Source organism: Lutjanus erythropterus, chromosome 12 (assembly GCF_056507025.1).
Source record: "Lutjanus erythropterus isolate fLutEry1 chromosome 12, fLutEry1.hap2, whole genome shotgun sequence".
Classification (NCBI taxonomy): Eukaryota; Metazoa; Chordata; class Actinopteri; order Lutjaniformes; family Lutjanidae; genus Lutjanus; species Lutjanus erythropterus.
The window spans coordinates 15661474-15680082 of record NC_139328.1 but is presented as its reverse complement, the minus strand read 5'-3'; the positions used below and the strand labels follow the sequence as shown (position 1 = coordinate 15680082).

Below are 18609 nucleotides of genomic sequence, written 5' to 3'. Positions count from 1 at the left end.
GAGAACATTTATTTTATTCATTTTATTTAAAGTAAAAAATTGGTTGCTGTTTCTATTATTATAACTAACCATTCAGCAGTGGGGTCTGAGAGACCTCAAATAAAAAGAAAGTAAAACTGTCAACAAAACATGAGTAAAACATCTACCTGGGTGAAAAAAAAAAAAACATGTCGTTTTTTTATTCTTTATTTTTACTTAGACTGACTGAGACAAATCCACTATTTATTTAAAGAAAAAAAAAAAAAAGACAAGTTATAAAAACCAGTTAACCAGAAGCTCTTGACGCTCTTTAATGTAAATGTCAGTAAAGCAGCAGATGTTGCCTGAGATAAAATCGGACATCTCCTCCTGCATTATGTCTCGGTAATCCAATCCTACTAGATGCAACTTTTTGAGAGACTGCAGGGGGAAAAAGTGGTTTGGCAGAGCCCCTGCGATCTGTTGAATGTGGAGTTTGTTTGAGGGGTGAGAAAATATGTCATTTCGGAGTCGTGGTTTATTCCAACGTAAGAGAGTGCGCACCAATGAGAGGACGTTACGCTCCACCCCTACCTGCCTCCTTTCCGCCCCCCCTTTTCCATCCACATACTCACTACTGAACACGACCTGCCGCCTGCCACATCTGGAGACGCTTCCCTCACCAACACGAGAAACTTCAACTTTTGCGCAGAAACACTTGCGATTTATCTGTGCGTCAGGGCGAAATCGGGTTTTTCTCTTGATAGTAAGTAGAGATTCTTGAAGTCGAGTCTTTCTCTGAGCTCTTTAACATCACTAGCGGTAAAGAGAGCCCGTTTGGGAGTTTCATACATTCAGTTGCTGTAGTGCTGCCACGCTAGATTCTGTTACAGCTGAACGCGATTTGTGGAAGTGACATAAACGCACCATTTCTGTTATGTTTTGCGTAAAAATGCGTAAAAAGAAACAAGCGTAGACAAGCGAAACTGGAGCTCTGCAGCGCATTGGTTGAGTTGAAGTAAACAAATCTATGAAAAGTTTAATTTAACACCCTGCTCTGTCAAGAGATTGTTAAATTCTTGTAGTAAACCCTGTCTGAGAGCCTGCTGCCTGCTCCCGATGGCTGCGTGGATGGTGACATGAGTCACAAATTGTGAAATTCAACATCGACTGGTGATGGAGTGATGCATTTCGGGCTTACTTTTGTCCAACACTGATCTAACATTTTGGAAAAGGCGACTGGAATAAGCCATAAGGCGCACACAACTCCATACTGAAGTGTTTAAGTTAGTCTGAGGGGAAATTTAAAAGACCTAAAAATACAGCGTTGGTTTCTTCCCCCTACAAAGAATCATTTGAACTTCCCACCGCAGAGCGAGAGAGCGACATAAATAGTTCTGACATGTGGATGTAATTTCAGAAGAGGAAAAAGACAGATGCAGAGAAATAAAGAGAGCAGAGAGAGGCTGAGCATATAGTACTAGAGGGCAGATTATAGGAAATTAAATCGAGGACAGAGCGAGGCGATTACAGAGTTATGATTTCACAAGCCGCCCAGAATCGTCGAGAGGCCAGATGGAGTGAAAGAACACAACTCGCCCCACTTTGAAGAGAGTTAAGTAGCTGAAATCATTTCATCTGAGCATCATCGGCGTCTGTTCGAGCCCCGCAAGGACTCTTAGAGGTGATAGAGCTGCCTCAGGTCAGGGATGGGATCCGCTCTGCTGCTCCACAATCTGGACTTTCTGCTCATCTCACTACTCAGCACTTTATGCCTGGTGAGTCATTTTATATATTGCATTTATTTACATTGCAACCATGCCGTGTTATTACCCTAATGTTGTTTTGATGCTGCCCTTGTGAGCTGTGGAGGTGCAGTGGCGCTTTCTCTGTGCACAGATCTTTGACAGCATGTCAGAGAGCAGGTAGAGGAGCAGCTGTTATTGCAGCTGTTCATATGGAAGAACTCTGAATTAGGAAATTACTGTAAATTCCTGGTGTTTTGGGTGAGACCTGCTTGGAGTGTGACCCCATACTAGGGCTGCAGGATTAATGCAAATATTATCGAAATAACAATATGGCCAAGTGCAATATCTAAATTGCAGAAGCTGCAATTTTTTTGGACAAAGGTAATCAATCCTAATAAATATTATAGTGGCCTACTTTTATGTGACTTCACCTATTTTGCTTTCATGAATATTGCAGGTCAAGGCAATTTGCTGGTATGTAATTAGATTAACCCACAAATGTGACACTTCGTTCATTATTACAACTGATAATAACAAATGTTAAAGCTGAATAATGCATCTTGAATAGCTGCACAACTAGGGCTGCACAATTAATCAAAAATCTAATTGAAATCACAATATTGCCAAGTGCAATAGCCAAGAGGCTGTAATTTTTTGAAAAAAGGTAAAACATAATAAAAGACCCCAACAAATGTCACATCATGATGATTTTGATAGGTTTTTTGGGCTGCAACTACTGATTATTTTCTTGATTAATTGATTAGTTGTTTCGTCTATAAAATAGAGGTGTAAGAAAATATTGATACACTTGAGTACCGCAATATTATGTTTTGTAATACTGTATCAAATCTCAAAAACAAATGATATTGTGATGCATTCAAAGATTTGTGGCAGCAATTCACTTTAAGACAGCAGTGTTGTTATCCAAACTTTTACTGTTCTGATTACATTAAAAGTAAACATTTTATAATACATCACAGTGTATTGAATTGTACTACTATGAAATGGTAAAAAAAAATGTTGATCACAGTTTCTTAAAGCCCAAAATGACATCCTCAAATATCTTGTTTTGTCCACAACCCAAAGATATTCAGCTTACCATCATAGAGGAGTAAAAAAAAAATAGAAAATATTCACATTTGAAAAGCTGGAATCAGATAATTTTGACTGTGGACAATATCTAGTCTCCTGCACTATCTGTCCAAGGGTGTCCCACACACATACTGTATAAGAAGAAGAAATATTGAGGAAAATGTGAAGCAAGCTGAATTTTTAATCAGACAAAACATGCACCTTAACCATACCTGCACATTTTAACCTTAGCTTTTGATTTCTACTAAATCTGCTCATCGCATCTTCAAAGTAACGATCAGTGTGTGTTCAAGGGTAAAGCAAGAGGCCGACCTCCAGAATAAAAGACACAGAGAGAACCAGGGTCGAAGTCAAAGCTTTGTTCTCACATCACCTCCACATCTTTAATCATCCCTGTGCTGCATGTCTCTTGCTGCTAGTGAGCCCAGGCTGAACTGCAAATAAACTGCATGTGAGCTGAAATCTTTGTAGACTCGGTTTTGTATTGGCACACACATATCGACAGTTTTAACTGTGCCGAAGAGGTAGATGGGGCTCTTGAAAAACAAGCTGCTGTGATTAGTGATTACACTCTTGTTCCATTAAATGCATCGTCCCACAGTTACAATAACACAGTGTTTGTGCAAAGCAGTGCCTGGTAACCCAGTTCCTCTAATAGGCAGGGCATTGTGTTTACCACACATTGTTTCAGCGCTTTGTAAAATGCTCACCTTCCTCAACTGAACTGACAGAATGACAGTAAAATATTTCATTCATAACTCCAGCAGCACCTGGACAATTTCCCCTCTCTGTTACACAGCTGTAATGATTTACTTTGTGCCTGACATTGTGATTTATAATTGCACTTTCAAATATTGCCATAGCTGTATCCAGAAGGCCTGCTACACACACACACACACACATACACACACACTGTGCAGGCAGGCAGAGCAGTGCACCAAGTTGGTTCTGTGTGTTTTGGCTGAGGCTGTTGTGCATTCAACAGGCAGTTCGCCCAGGCTCTGAGGTACAGTGCATTTTCCCAGTGATGTGGTCCATCACTGTACCGCAGTGGACCTCGAGGCTCATTGGTTTAGATGGCAGAGGAAAACAATTATAACATAGCTGTGTATTTATAGCTGATTCAACATTCAGTCATTAAAAGGCTCTGTCTGTGGACGATGTTTACCCGTCTTTAAGTTTGATGTTTGCTTAGTCTTCCTCTCCACAAAAAAGTCATTTGTTTTCCAAACTGCGACCAAACGGTACGTAGATTTCACTGGAAGCCAGAGTTACTGTAAGAGTGGAAAGTCTGTCTCTGTTTAAAGAAAGAAGACAAAACTTTTAAAATTGAGACATGCGGTTGTCAAACTACAGGACCTCTCTCCTCAGGCTTAGCATTAGAGATGAGTATTGAAAACCGCTACTGAACTGGTACAGGTTCCTGACTGGTCAGTAGAGAAAAATCGCTGAGTTCTCGGACAAACAGTAGTAGAGCCTGACTGATACTGTGTTTTTGTGGTAACCGATATTAGAAAGTTAAAAAAAATATGTGTATTGTTAAATTGTTTGTTTCAATAGAATCTTTCTCTTCCAGATACTGGAATAATAAATAATTATTTAAATAATAATAAATGATGTGGTATCAGATCGGCCCATAGACTCACAGAGTTGCTAATGACAAAAGCAGAATTTTATATATTAATTTTAATATAGAAATTCCCCAATGACATCAGGACAATGAAAAAGTAATATAATATACATAAAATGGTGCCTATATAAAACTAAAAAAGTAAAAAAAAAAAAAAAAAAAACCCTCATGAGATATGTTATATATTTTGTTCAGTTGTGTGCTTACAATATCCCAAATGTTTTCAACAATGATCAAAACCAGAGGAATCTGTAGTTTTTCAAGGTAATGTTTCCTGCTAGCTGTTGCTAGCCTGTTATAACTTTCATGAAAACATTGGATACGTCCCATCAGTGATCGCTAAGAAGGTCAATAAACATGACTAAAGATAACATGAGTAAAACTTTTTAAAACTGCATATAACAGCTCCCATAAGAACTCCCATGATTGGTATCAATACGCAGTGTCAGTCTGAACATAACCCTTACAATACCCATCCTTATAAATGAGTGACAGTTTAAGAAAATATTGATATACTTGAGTATCACGGTATTGTATTGTATCCAAAAACATGTATTGTGATGTTGTGATGCATGTAAAGATTTGTGACAATATTCATTTTGTGTTGATCTTAAACCACCAATCACTAGATAGCAGCGATCTTATCTATCTTCACTGTTCTGATTGCATAAAAAAAGGAAACTTTTTAAATAAAATTTTTTTGCATATGGTGTAAATAGCAATATATCACATTGCTCACCCCTGTATCGTGATGTGTCTCTTATCCCCAGATTCTGCCCAGTAAATGATGGCATCCTGGTATCATAAATACAAAACATTCACCGCTACAACAATTGCAACTTGTCTGGTCCACATGTGTTCTCCAACATTTTTATCTGACAGAAAGTGGCCGATAACAAGAAGCGACAAGGAATCTCTTCATTGTGTTTTACACCTCAGCAGCAGGCCTGCTGCAGTGACAGCTCGCAAACAAAGCACGACCTCACAGAGCCTTTGTTCACTGTGACTGGCTGCCTCACTTACTCAGCTATTACATTTATTAAGCGGAAGCAGTGCTTTCAGGAACCTCAGTGAGCATTTAATTTCTACCTCATGACTATGTTTTCCTCCGTGATGACTTGCATGTGTCTGGATCCTCACTGGAAGGAGGAAGGAAGGAACTAGAGCTGTGTATCTGTATCTGTCCCTGTTGAAGCCAAGCATTATGTCAGCTCTGGACTAAATATGTCTGTCATGTTTTGTAGCGCACCAGGCAGTTTTGACTTGTTTGATGAGATATGGAAAAGATCTGTTGCTGGAAACTTTATCCCAGAACTTTTTTTTTTTTGCACAAATTTTTAGATTAAATCAATGTTTTGTTGGACCTGAATACTTGTTGGCATAAATTTCACACACAATATTTGTTATTTAAAACTAAACTGAGATGGCTGATTTAGAAATGTTAAAAATGCTCTTATTTAAAATATTTATGTTTATTTTTCTCAGTGGAGACAAACTCATTTGATGCTCATAGACATGAATAATCACTTTGAAACCACAAGATCAAGATTGTAGTCGACATGTCCATTAAAATGCATGAAAGAAGAGAGAAACATGCCATAAAATGCACATAAAAGATAACTTTTTATAAGTCAGTGCCTCGCCTTTGGCCTTAGTTTAAAATTAAAAAGTATGTATTATCCAAAAAAAAACACACATTAGTCAGAATAACCTCTCAGAGTAGCTGTATCCATCTCTGGCAAATTACCCTCAATGGAACTTCACAACACAGATTAGACTGCAGGATAATCTCATCCCAATCTGTCTCGGGTAATTAGGGGCAGCAGATTACTTCTCACTAATTCATGGGAACTGCTGGTGCATTTGTGAAATAGGCTTTAATATTAAAATTCATTTGTGCGTGCCCTTTTAACTGATCTCCAGTCTGACTTATGATAATTTTTTTTCCAGTTTGTGTCAGAAGGAGTGTGAAACAGATCATCTCCTTAATCACACAAATTTGCTTTCTGCTGATTAATTCAGGCAAAACTTCAGAGGCTTCAGTTGGTTTGACTGTCTCCTGTAATTATACTTACTGTACAGCTTCATGTGGGGAATTGTTATTTTTTCCCTAATAAGAGATCAGACAGTTGACCCTGCTGTGTAAGGCTGAGTCATTCTGAGTTTGAGTTCATTATAATCATAATTATTCTTCATCATCTCTCTATGAAAACATATTGTGGCAACATTATCATAATAATTTAATTCTTTTTATTACAGGTGGGACTGAGTCGTTATTGTGTGGCAGTGCTAACGTAATTCATTCAAAGAAAAGCAGACTGATGTCCCTGATCCATGTACTGAATTATGTGGTCTGATGTTGTTATGAATTTTAAATATCAGTGATGCCATATCTTAATCTTTTTTCTTATTAATCTTAATCTTGCACCTGCTCAGGCCATGATTGGCTATTTATATTTAAGCAGACACACTTTAGACTAAAAGGAAAAAATGATTTTAATATGAACTATCTGTTTTTTATGCCATGATAAATACCATGTATATGTAAATGTAATTATCATGTACTCTTCACTGTGGCATTATTGTACCAGTTTTTGGTAGCGTCATGTCCCTAATAAATACAGGAAATGCAATGTTAAGCCTATAGCCAAAATATTGCAGCACAAATTAATAAATTAGTAATTAAAGAGTTCTCCAAATATAGCCACCAGTCCCCATAAATGTACACATCTGCAGGGTTTGATGGACCATGAACGTCACATGAGACAGTCTGCAACTGAGTGAGCTGGTAAGACTTGGCTAACTCAACATATCCATAGTTTATATAGAGATATTTTTGCCTCAAAACATAGAACAGAAAAGCAAGACAGCAACTTGATATGTGTTAGTGCCACGATTTTCAAAGTGAGCGATAAAAATAGAAATCATTTTTTATTGTTATTATGTATAATATAATTTAGATTTAAATTCTATTTTATACATAATAATAGAATAAAATAGGATTTATTATATATAATTGATTCTAATTGTAATTGTTATTGAATTATACCAAATATAAGTAAAGAAATATATTAAGAAGTTGTTTTTGTCTTTGTCATGCAACACTAAAAATCATTTGACTCAGTGGGACACACATGACATAAATAATAATTGTTCTTTTTTGCTTTTATTTATTTATTCATTTTCATGGAAATTGTGAGATAATTGTCGTGATTGTGCTGCAATAATTATTGTAATTTTAATTTAGTCCATATTGCCCACTGCCTAACTGCAATTTCTCGTTATCTTCCAGGCACAGAAACAAACGTTGAGTTGTTTTCAAAGTTACTGCGCAATAATGATGAATTTGCATTTGAGAAAAAAAAGAGACCCTCTTCAGGAGTAATATGGGTGACACAGAAGCTAAACTCTTCTCATAATGGCCTCTTTGGTTGTGAGATTTATCACGTCTGACCAATGAAAATGTGCTATTTGTATGACGAGGATTTCTCTTCATGGTGATTTTTACTGACATGGATTTGAATGGAAATGCTCAAACATATCATAAGCAGATCAATCCAAAGAACAACTGAGTGACACAGACAGCACATTTACATTTACTCAGGCAGTTCAAATGGAGTGGACGTTGCCTTGGTCTTGATTCACTCTCTTATCAGGCCCCATTAAGACACAAAGGGACAACAAAGCCCTGCCAGGACCGATTTGCTCATCTCAGTGTACAGATCTGTCAACTGGCTGTCCCTTCTTATTCCTTTAATTAAAGGATAAACCCACCATCAGATATACTGACACAGTCAGGTATCATCATTGTGTGGCGTTCGCTGAATTTTAATGGTTATTTTATCATGAATGGCTCAGTTTTTGTTATGATCTTTTTGACTCTGTGTGATGCATTGCCAGGCTTTATATGGTGACCTTTACTGCTCTAAAGTGGGTGAGGAGAAGCAGTGGGAGGTGTGTCACCAATGATTAAGGAGCAAAGTGTGACTTTGGTGTCAAGAATTACAAGGATTTGATACCAGACTTCTGTGTTTTTTTTTTCCACACAGTGAGCACTTGAAGAAAAAGGTTTGTTTTAAAGCAGTCCATTAGTGGTGTGCTCTCATGCACGGCCTAACCAATCTCCACTGGCATGTGAGCATTACAAAGGCTTTTACAGTATTGACAGTGGTCACTGTTGCAGTAAGTTGTCTGTTGATTTTACCGGTCAGTGACCACTGCCCTCAGACACAATGAAATGGCTGTAATGAAGCACCCGGTTTTCTTAATGCAGTTTATTTTCTTACTTTATCCAGTTTGTTCAAATTTAGCTGCTGATGATCTGTGGATCGGATTGCTAATTGCTGATTAATGTGACAGAGCAGGCCAAGGGAACACGGGTCATCTGGTCATGTGAATCCACCAAAATACACAGTGAAAAAAAAACAGACTCTCTGATAAATCTACCACTGTCAGCACTGCCTGTACCTGCAGTACTGGGTTTAATGCACTTTGAGCCTACAGACCCTTTTGGTGCCGGCATCATGATTATGTCAGGGTGTTAGCTGGAAGCAAAACAAAGGAAAAACTAGAGTCAAACACAAATCACCTTAGAGTTGTCCACCATATACAAGCAATAATATCATCTTGATGTATTGTTTGTTGCCAGAATTTAAGTATTAATGACCCAAAATTGAAGTTTAATGGCATACCAGCTGTTACTGCTGATCAAAAAAAGACAACTATGGTTAAATAAGATAAGATGAAAGCTGGAAGATGTGTGCAAACGGTGACAAAATAAACTCCTAAAATCTGAAGAAAGAATATATTATCACACTTATTTTCCTTATTAGTTCCTCACTTTTACAGAACTAAGACAAGATTTAATTGCCTCGTTAACTTCGTAAAAAAGACATTTTGTTTTAACTCGACAGACTGAAACAAAATAAAGCTGTCTTGGTCAGTCTTTCCACTGTTTAACAATCACCAGCTCTGGTTTGGTTGAAATAAATGTTTAACTCACCACGTTACATATGAAAATAGTCTGGCTCTACCAGCTGTTTTCCTCTCACTTGTCCTTCAGCTCAGTAGGTGTGTACTGTGCTTGTGGAGATCATTAAATTAGTAAAATAAAAATGACAAAAATCCCCCACAAAAAAAAACAGGGGATGGACTCAGCCAATTACCGATATACTTATCCAACTGCCCAGCCCCATGGCATCTGTAGAAAGACCATTGTTAAGAAATAAGCTAACAAAATTAGCTTGCTAGTGTTAGCTAATGTGTCTGTGGTATTGCTTTACCTCCACATAAACTCCACTCACAAAAAAAATTTAAAAATGTTTACCATTTTTCTGTGAATATGTGTTCAGTGATGATCAGGATTCTTCAGGTATGACTTCTTTCAGATCTTGTAAGTTGTGATTAGCTGTGTTTGATTATTTCTACTGGGATTCTTACTTATTGCCAAACACAAAACAGGCAGGTAGTTGCGACATGTTTTCTATGTGGGCTGATTCATCATCCATCCCAAATATAAAATGCTTTTCATTACAGCTTTAATAATTGTTAGAGTGAATGGTTTTTTTTATCCAAGGAAAAACCACTGTCCTTCCACAGTGGAGGGCTTTGATACGGAGGATAGCAGTATCTGCTTGTCTGTAGAATTTTAATATGTTTATTGTCTGTGACGACTCATGGTTATTACTCTGCCTAAATAAAGGTTTGAATTAAATAAACTGAATGAACTGTGGGGCTGATACAGGGAACTGCATGTCAGAAAGTACCCATCTCTTTGTGTCATACCGTCATAACATTTTTCCACTTTATGAAATATCTCTCATATTATGAGAGGAACATGATAACAAATGAGTTATCTCCTCCAAGAAAATTAAATTTAAGGTGCAGTACAGTCTTTTCATTTGTCTTCGTCACAAGGACAGCAGAAGCTTTTGTGTTGAAATCTCCTTGAGACTCTAAAAAAAAAATAGTGCTGAAGAAAATAACTGTAAGGGGAAGATAAAGCAACAGTTTGATTGGTCATCACTGGCGATCATTCATTGTTTCTCTGAAAGTTTCACCTTTCATTCAACTGTGCAACAAGTGTGTTGCATATCCATGGCCATGAAATCACCAAACATCAGTCACTATGTCTGACTTATACAGTATTTCTGCAAGGAGAGCCTAAGTGCTGTAATCAACCAATTTGCTATGCTCACTTTTTCTCAGCCTGCTTGTCTACTTTTAATTCAGTTTCATAAATTTCACAGAATAATGTTTGACAGTACAGACAACTATGGAATTACTCCTTTTAGCCAGTGGCTGTAATGAGTATAATTTAATATAGCTCGCTATGTAGTAAGTCTGGGCAATAATTCAATATTACCAACCTTCAGCTGAGTCCTACAGTATTGTGATGATATGATCTTTTCATGTTATCTGTCTGCAATTTTCTGTTGTCTTAATCGGGGGTTTTCCAAGTCTGACACTAAAATAAGCAGTTTGTTTATTTCATATGTGATTTTGCATAGATTTGCCATATTGTGACGCATATTACTTAATGAGTTTGCAAACATTAGCGCATGTCTGTGTATACACTGACCTCTTAGCAAACTAGCAAGGTTTTTTTATAACTTCTGAAACTTCTTCCTACATTCTAATGATGATAAGATGAAAAAGAAATAAAGAGAGTGAAAAACTATTTGTGTATCTGCTCGGAATTCAGATGCCTTCCAAAGTATAATGGATTCCTGGTAGATAGATTGGTAGATAGCTTTTTACTTATCTCCATGGGGAAATTTCAGTCTCATGGGGACAGGAAAAGTAAGAATTAAAAACAACAAGAGAAAAAACTAGACAATAAATATCAACATATACAGATACTAATAGACGTAATACTCATGTGAAAACAGGGTACATTGATAAGCATAGTAAAGAATACACTGAATTTTCTAAAAAGTGTTTTCTTAAAAAAAAAAAGTACAAGTTTCATGAAAATTATTAGTAATCAACATCTGGTAATGGTCTCAACAATGCTACATGATGGCAGGTTTCATTTCCACTGCCAGTTGTTTGTGTTAATTGTGCTGTTGAAGTGGATGTATGAATTCACTCCTGCAGGCTGTCATCTTTTATGTTATTTTACTGTGTAAAATCCAGAAAAAGAACACAGCACATTGTTATATCAGGTGGATTTTATCACCGGTTCATTAGAAGTTGCTAGAAAGCAGGCTGAATACTGGAAATAGCATCACAACAACCAAACACTTCAAATCACAATCCTCATAAAAACAGTCAGTCGTTCTCGCAGGTCAGAATGGAATTATCATAATTGGGGTCTACCTTTTCTGTTTTTATTATTCTTACTCTATTGTCATACACTGTGTGGAAACTCTCATAGAAGCTTCAGTCTACAGAACAATATACATGTGAAGTATCAGAAGGGGTGACAAAATGTCAGGAGAGCTTTCAGAGATGTGTCTGAGGTGTAGTTATGGATAGTGCTTTAAACCACAGGAAGCACGCAGTTCTTTCTGTGGAAACAGTCCACAGTGGCTGCACTTACTTCTTAAGTGAAATGTCACATCATTGAGTCACTGAAACTCACCATAAATAACATGTTTACGCTCTCCTTGGAGAGTATCATGTAATTGTGCTTGATGGACTGTGTGGAAATGCAAATCAGCGGTTGTATACAAAGCTGAAGGATTTGAGGGGCGTATTCCAGCGCACAGATGGTGTTTATACCCAGTTTGGTAAGATGTGATTTCTCCTTCCAAATGGTAGATTTGACACGTCCTGTTTTGTAATTTGGTTTTACAGCACGTAATGTGGAATGCGATGTGGAGGTGTAAACTCTATGTCTGTACGCGGCTCGTTGCTGTAGATTGTGAGTAACTCGCTGTCGTCACTGGTCAGTTAACATGTTTGCCTGAATTTTCCTGGGATCAGCTTGGGATTCGGCTCACAGAGGCAACTTGTAGTGGGAAAATACCCTTCACACGCATATCATTATGCTCTGTGTTTCACTGCAGAGCTTTACAGTAGCTGGGAGGATTCCTGAGATAATTGCAGGATAATCAAATTTCATTAACTTTCTGTTAGAAATGTGCCATCGTTATCTCTGTTTTTTGTTTTTTGCATTGACTGACACATTGCTCCGTTTTTCGAGGGCCTGTGAGTCAGACTCATAATGTGTGTGTTAATAGCAGAGTCTTCAGTTACAGCAGCATGGTAAGGTTATACCATGGCTGTGTTTGACTCAGGAAAGGGCTTGTTTTCTTGACTTACTGTGACCTCTACCTTTTTTTTTTCTTAACTTTTCCACTTGAAGAATGCTAGAGTATGTGTAACTCAATGCCACTTTTACACCTCACTGAAAAAGTTACACCTCTAACAGATACTTTAATGATGTGCCTCTGCCCTATGAACTTCAGCATTCATAAAGATCAGCCATTTGGCTGTGCACTATATGAGTTAGAGTCCAAATGGCTTTTTTTCACCCTAATTTTATGGCTTTATTTTTGTAACCTTGACTACTTAATGATGCGTTTAAGTTGGCTTGTTTGTGCTCAGTGATCTTGTGAATGAAGCATCTTCAAAAGCTAATGGGTAGCAGTTTGACAAAGATCAGTGGAGGCAAAGGAGGCCACATTTAAAGTTCCCTTGACGTAGCTAACAGAGCGCTTATTGCTTATGTGTTTCCTGTAAGGCTGGGTTCCGAACTTCATTGCTTTTACACCACTGTTCGAATTGCTTCAGTACTATTGAGTATCAAAAAATGCCAATGCCAAGTTTCAGTACCTAAAGAATAAATCTCATCAGCATCTCTGAGTCATTGAGCATGCATCATGCTTAAGATCTAATAATGCTGGATCTAATTGGCTGTCTGACATTACACGTCATAGATCATTGTTTCGGGATCATTGGTTCTAGTTCTTTGAACAGCTTCTTCCTTCTTCAAGTGACTGTGCTGGAGCGTGTATTGTAATGAAATGTTCTTTTTGTTAAAATGGATTTGATATAGAAAGAAGTACTGGTCAGTATTGATGTCTGATATCAAAACTTTTTAGGTGATATCAAGGTCAAAAAGGCAGCTGTGGACAGATGTGTTGCTGTGTGGTCTGCTTATGACAATTAACAGCTAACAGTTATGGTTAGCTACTTTAGTAACAAGTAAAGCTATGTTTCCATCATGAAACACCATAAATGACCTTGATGCTGCATTTTCTGTCAGTCTCAGAGGCCGTGGTTTGATGGGCGGTTGCTGAGCCCAGTTCTGTTGCCTAACAGCTAACGGTTAGGGTTAACTTACCTTAGCGACAAGTAAGCTAAAGCCATCAGACCATGATCGAGTTTCACCCAAATTAGGGAATAAAGTTAAAAAAACAAAAAACAAAAAAAAAGTTGTGCTTTTGTACAGTGAGGCTCGTTCCCCAGAAACACTCCAGTCTGCTCCAGTGAACAGACGTATTTTCCTACCATACTTGGACGCAAATTTCGCAATGCCCCCAAGTGCATAATGAAATGACACACTCTGAAAAACCATTAAAAACACCCAAGAACACCTACAAAATGAGCTTTTTGTCATTTTTGGGCCATGTACCAAAGTATAGTTGGCATGTAACATTTCAGTTTTGATTAAAAGAAGATGCTTTAGTGAACTAAGTCTACATTTCACACTTTTCACTGACACATTCTGCCTTTCAGTATTTCTTTTCCTTATTGCAGACATGTCAATAATGTAATGTTTTTTTTCTGCTGAATGTCTGAGACATGCTGAATGTGGTGATGGTTATCAGAGAAGTTAAAGCCGCGGCTGCATGTGTCAAATATTTGACACCTTTCGGAGTGATAAGCTGTCTCTCCTCTGTTAGTGTTTGATAAGGTGGTCTGGCTTCTTTCTTTGACTCTCTCACTCTTGAGAATGTCCAGTATAAACATTGCTGTCACTCAAAATTGCATTAAAAAATTGTTGGACAGAAGAAGTCTATTGTAACAGTTCAGAAAGTCAGGGACGCATTGATTGGTTGCCAGCTCTGTGATGAGTTTGTGGTCCTTTTTCATCAGTTACCTGCTGTATCAATATTGTGGTGCAGACTTCCTCGCGGGCAATATGCTTGGAATCTCGGAGTACCTCAGTAGAGTTGACATGTGAAAATTCTCAGCTATGTAGATGCCTTTGCCATTGACCGATGGTTGTGCTCAGCCCTACCCCCACTGGTGGTGAGGGGATTGAGTTTCAAATACACAGAAGCTCCCAGACTCATTCTGCTCTCCTAAATGCAACAAGAATTGAGTTTGTAGGCAGTTCCGAGTCAATTCCCCCAAATTATCAAGGGCAGGAAGAGTAGGATTTCACACGTCTGATCCAGTTGTTTACGTGATTTGGAAGCAGCTCAAATCTTGGGCAGGAATACTCCCCTGGCACATGGCTTTCGGCTGAGAGGAGGCCGGATTTCTTAAAAGGACCTTTATTAGTTTCATTGCAAAACTCTGGGGCTTATGGGTTTGTAAGTATGCAGTTCACAGCTCCAGATTTTCCAGCAATAAGTAAGAAATCCTCACACTGCAGTGCAGCGGAAATTTCAGCCAATTTAAATTCAGATAAGAGTGCGAAGTTTGGCTGCTTTAGCTCCATAACATTTAACACGCGAGCCAATGAGAGCACGGGCCAAAAAAATGTGGTCACAAAGTTCAAGCCATGCTCCTGCTCCTCTTAAACTGCTCCATATGATTATACTTCTGTCACGGTCTGGAGGGGTTTAATTAACGTATTGGCCTGACATTTACAAGTGTAATGTTAATTAATTGTGTACTGAAGGTCAGATTGATGACTAATTTTGAGCGTTATCACAGATTTTTTGCATGAGTTCGTCCTCCAGTGGTTAGAGGATGTTGCTCATCGGTCGAAGTTCACTGTGACGCTCTCTGCTAGACTGTTATGGCTCCGTCTGACCCTCTGGCCCTTTATGTTATGAGTGGATAGTTAGAAATTAATGATTGGGTGAATCTCTGTATATATTTTGACACAGATTTATTTTGGAGAGGTGCATTAAGCTCACATTTTTTTTTTAAATCAAAGTTTTAACATTTGACAAACAAACAAACACATGTTAATGATTACTGCACTGCATCAATCACACAGTCACTCAAGTATACTTTAACTCGCACTACATAGAGTGTATGTCTGCCTTTGTGTGTTTTAAAAATGTGCACTCAATTGAGGCAGTTTTCTGAAATGGAGCTCATGGGTTTGCTTCTGTGCAACATGGTAACCTAGCAGTGTATTAGCCTTGAGTTTAATAATTTATCAAACTTACCATGTGACTCTCAAGCTGGAACATTTGTTAGAGTTTGTGGCTTATTTCTGCAATTATTTTTACTGGTGATGTAATGTGGCATGGTAGTTTTTTGGAAGAACCAGACCTCTGTGTGGAATAACTTTATTTGATGTGTTATTATTGATGAGGTTTTTATTTTCAAGGATAATTTGCATCATAAGCTTCAGTCAAGAACTCTAAAAGCCAATCAAGAATCTACAGCGTGTGCTGTAATAAATATTGGAGGTTACGAGAAGAACTTGGAAGATTTTCATTCTTTTTATTGCCACAAAGTTTTATTCCACATCCAAATTCAACTTGTATAAACTGTCCCCACAGCCAGCCGCCCTCACCAGAAAACAACTTTATTGGAGCAGTGCAAACCATATTTATGTTTATTGTTAGGCGGTGACTTCTAGTGGCTGTTGAAATTTTAAAGGTAGCAATGGAGAAAGTCAGGTGACGTAGTATAAAGTGCGACAAAGTCCGCATGAGGACGTGGTTGGGTTGGGTGAATGGGTCAAATACACCCAAACTTTCATCTAGAAGTCAACCTTAACTAATTTATCATAAGTAATTTTGGGAGTCACTGGTAAACAACCTATTCTGATGCATAAGTGTAAGGATGTGTTCCTTATATCACACCTCTTTAGTCATGGCCATAAAATATATCGTGACTGTGGCCTTATTTCATGTCACTTGAGTCAGTGTCAGTTGTGCTGAAGGCTGCAAGTTTGAATATGAGAAGAAAAATGCACCTGCATCTCTGACCAAACTGTTAGCAGTCGAATTGCATTATGGGTAATGTATGCACAAGGAAAAAGAATGTGTGGAATAAAAAAAGATGACATCTCTGATTCTGCTTCAGTGGTTTTTATCCTTTTTTAAAAGATTTTAAATTTTGGTGTAATGATGCTTATTTTGAAATAGGTAATTTGTTTTTGGCATCGTTGGGCAAATGTTCTGTAATAACCTCTAAGCATAATGATATTCAGGTGGTCTGAGAGAAAACTAGACTTCTGCTCTTCGTCTGGGCTCTGAAACTTTGGCCAACCGTAGATTGGTAAGATGCTTAGATGAAGTTGATTGGTGAGTCTAATTCCCAGAACGGAAGTTTTTGTTGACCTGGGAATGAGACTCAACAATCATTTATGTTACCCCAGAAGTGCTTACTGCACCTTTAAATTGAAAGGGACTGCAAACATTTATGCAGTCGAGGAAAAGCTCAGAAACTCTGGTACTGAATGATCCTTCAATGTACCATGGATCAGTTCTACTTCAGTTCACCTCTACTTTTAAACCATGTTCAGAATATTTTCTAGATTTAAAACTTCTTCTCAACATAAGCAAACAGTGCAAACCACCAGCTTCATATATAGTAAAAAATCCATAAAGGTGTTTATATATTTTATTTATCCTTCTTACTGACTGATGTGTAAAGTGAAATCCCTCAAACTGTGTTAGCTGTGTTGACAGTGAGCTAAATGCGCCCGTGATATCGACCTGTTCTCGTTCGTGCACACTGCTGGCCTTTTCGGTACAGGCTCTGCTTTTCACCCGCGAGTTCAAGTCATTTTCAGTCAAATAAAAACATGGTTCAAAGACCTCAGCACCACGACCTTGTAGTAAGTGGAAAGTGGAAAGCACATGCTGACAGGCCGGTTGCAGGCCTCTCGGTTGGAATACACGGTGAACAGTGTAGTCCATGTGTGCTCGCATTTTCTTCACCCACTGCTACACAGTCTGAGCATCTTCATCCTCAACTGTATATGCATTAACATTTATTGCTGGGATATGTATAAAGCCCCTTAAATGCATTTATAGTGTAATGTTTCTGTCTATCTCTGTGGTTAATCCATTAATGGCTCAGCACATCATTTAGTGGCTTTATAGAGTCAGATTTGTGGAGCAGCTTTTTATAGTGTCAGCAGACCTGTGAGCAGCATTTGAAAGCAACATGAAAAAAATGGCAAATAAAATATGGTCGTCAGAGATAGGAAAAAGTAACAGGGACCCTTTTTATGTATGTATTTTAGTATATAAGTGTTGTAGAATGTATAACAGTCTTTGTTTGGAATTATGGCTTGATTATGATTTTTATTTAATCCTCCTCAGGGTTTATTCTGGGGCCGTTTTTACCCACACGCCAACCCGGACACCAGAATCACAACCTACAGTCACAAAATATTTTTCAGTAATTGTGACACTGAAAGGTTATCTAGCTAACTGGATTTCTGTAGCTAACATCAGCGGTCGGTTTTACCTGTAAATGTTTCTTTAAATAACTTGTTGAGTTCTTGGATGATGACAGTACTTTAGCAGCTGAAGGTAGAACTGTCAGTGTACTGTGATATTGTGCCTCTTTTATGATTTAAAGACAAAATAATGTTGAAATTTCCACTCAGCAAAGCATTTGTTTCATTTGAGGCAATGATTTAATTAATGAGCTGTAAGATTAGCTGGTGGTGCCGTGAGACTTGTGAAGTGTTGTAATGTGTTCTAATTGTATTCTTGCTAATAACCTCCATTTTTACTAAACGTATCTATAATCTGGTTATATCGTTTTCATTTAACTGTAATGCAATACAGTTACCTTTTGTTTTGTAACCAAATTGAGTAATCCCTTTACATGTAATCCATTACTCCCCAAGTCTGATCTTCCTTAATAGCTCATGTTGCAAGTGGACTTGTGTCATGTGAATGCTTTTTCCTGGAGGTCACACCAGGAACCATGGTACATGCTATTTATGTTAACCCTTACAGCGGTGCTATAAGGCAAGATGCAACATATGTAAATTTTAAATATCATTTTGAAGGTCACATAATGCTGTTTCTATCATGTTTTATTCATTTCTGCAACTGGAAAATCTGTTAAAAGATC

The 18609-nt window shown here is 37.8% G+C and overlaps 1 protein-coding gene across 1 annotated transcript in view; it reads left to right on the top strand.

The window, feature by feature from the left end:
- Positions 1 to 627: 627 nt before the first annotated feature.
- Positions 628 to 18609, top strand: part of pth1r (parathyroid hormone 1 receptor) — a 67696-nt gene continuing 49714 nt past the window's right edge. Inside the window, exon 1 of the mRNA XM_084732641.1 lies at positions 628 to 1736. Coding sequence (XP_084588767.1) covers positions 1668 to 1736 — 69 coding nt within the window. The 5' untranslated portion in view covers positions 628 to 1667. The remainder of the gene's footprint in view (positions 1737 to 18609) is intronic.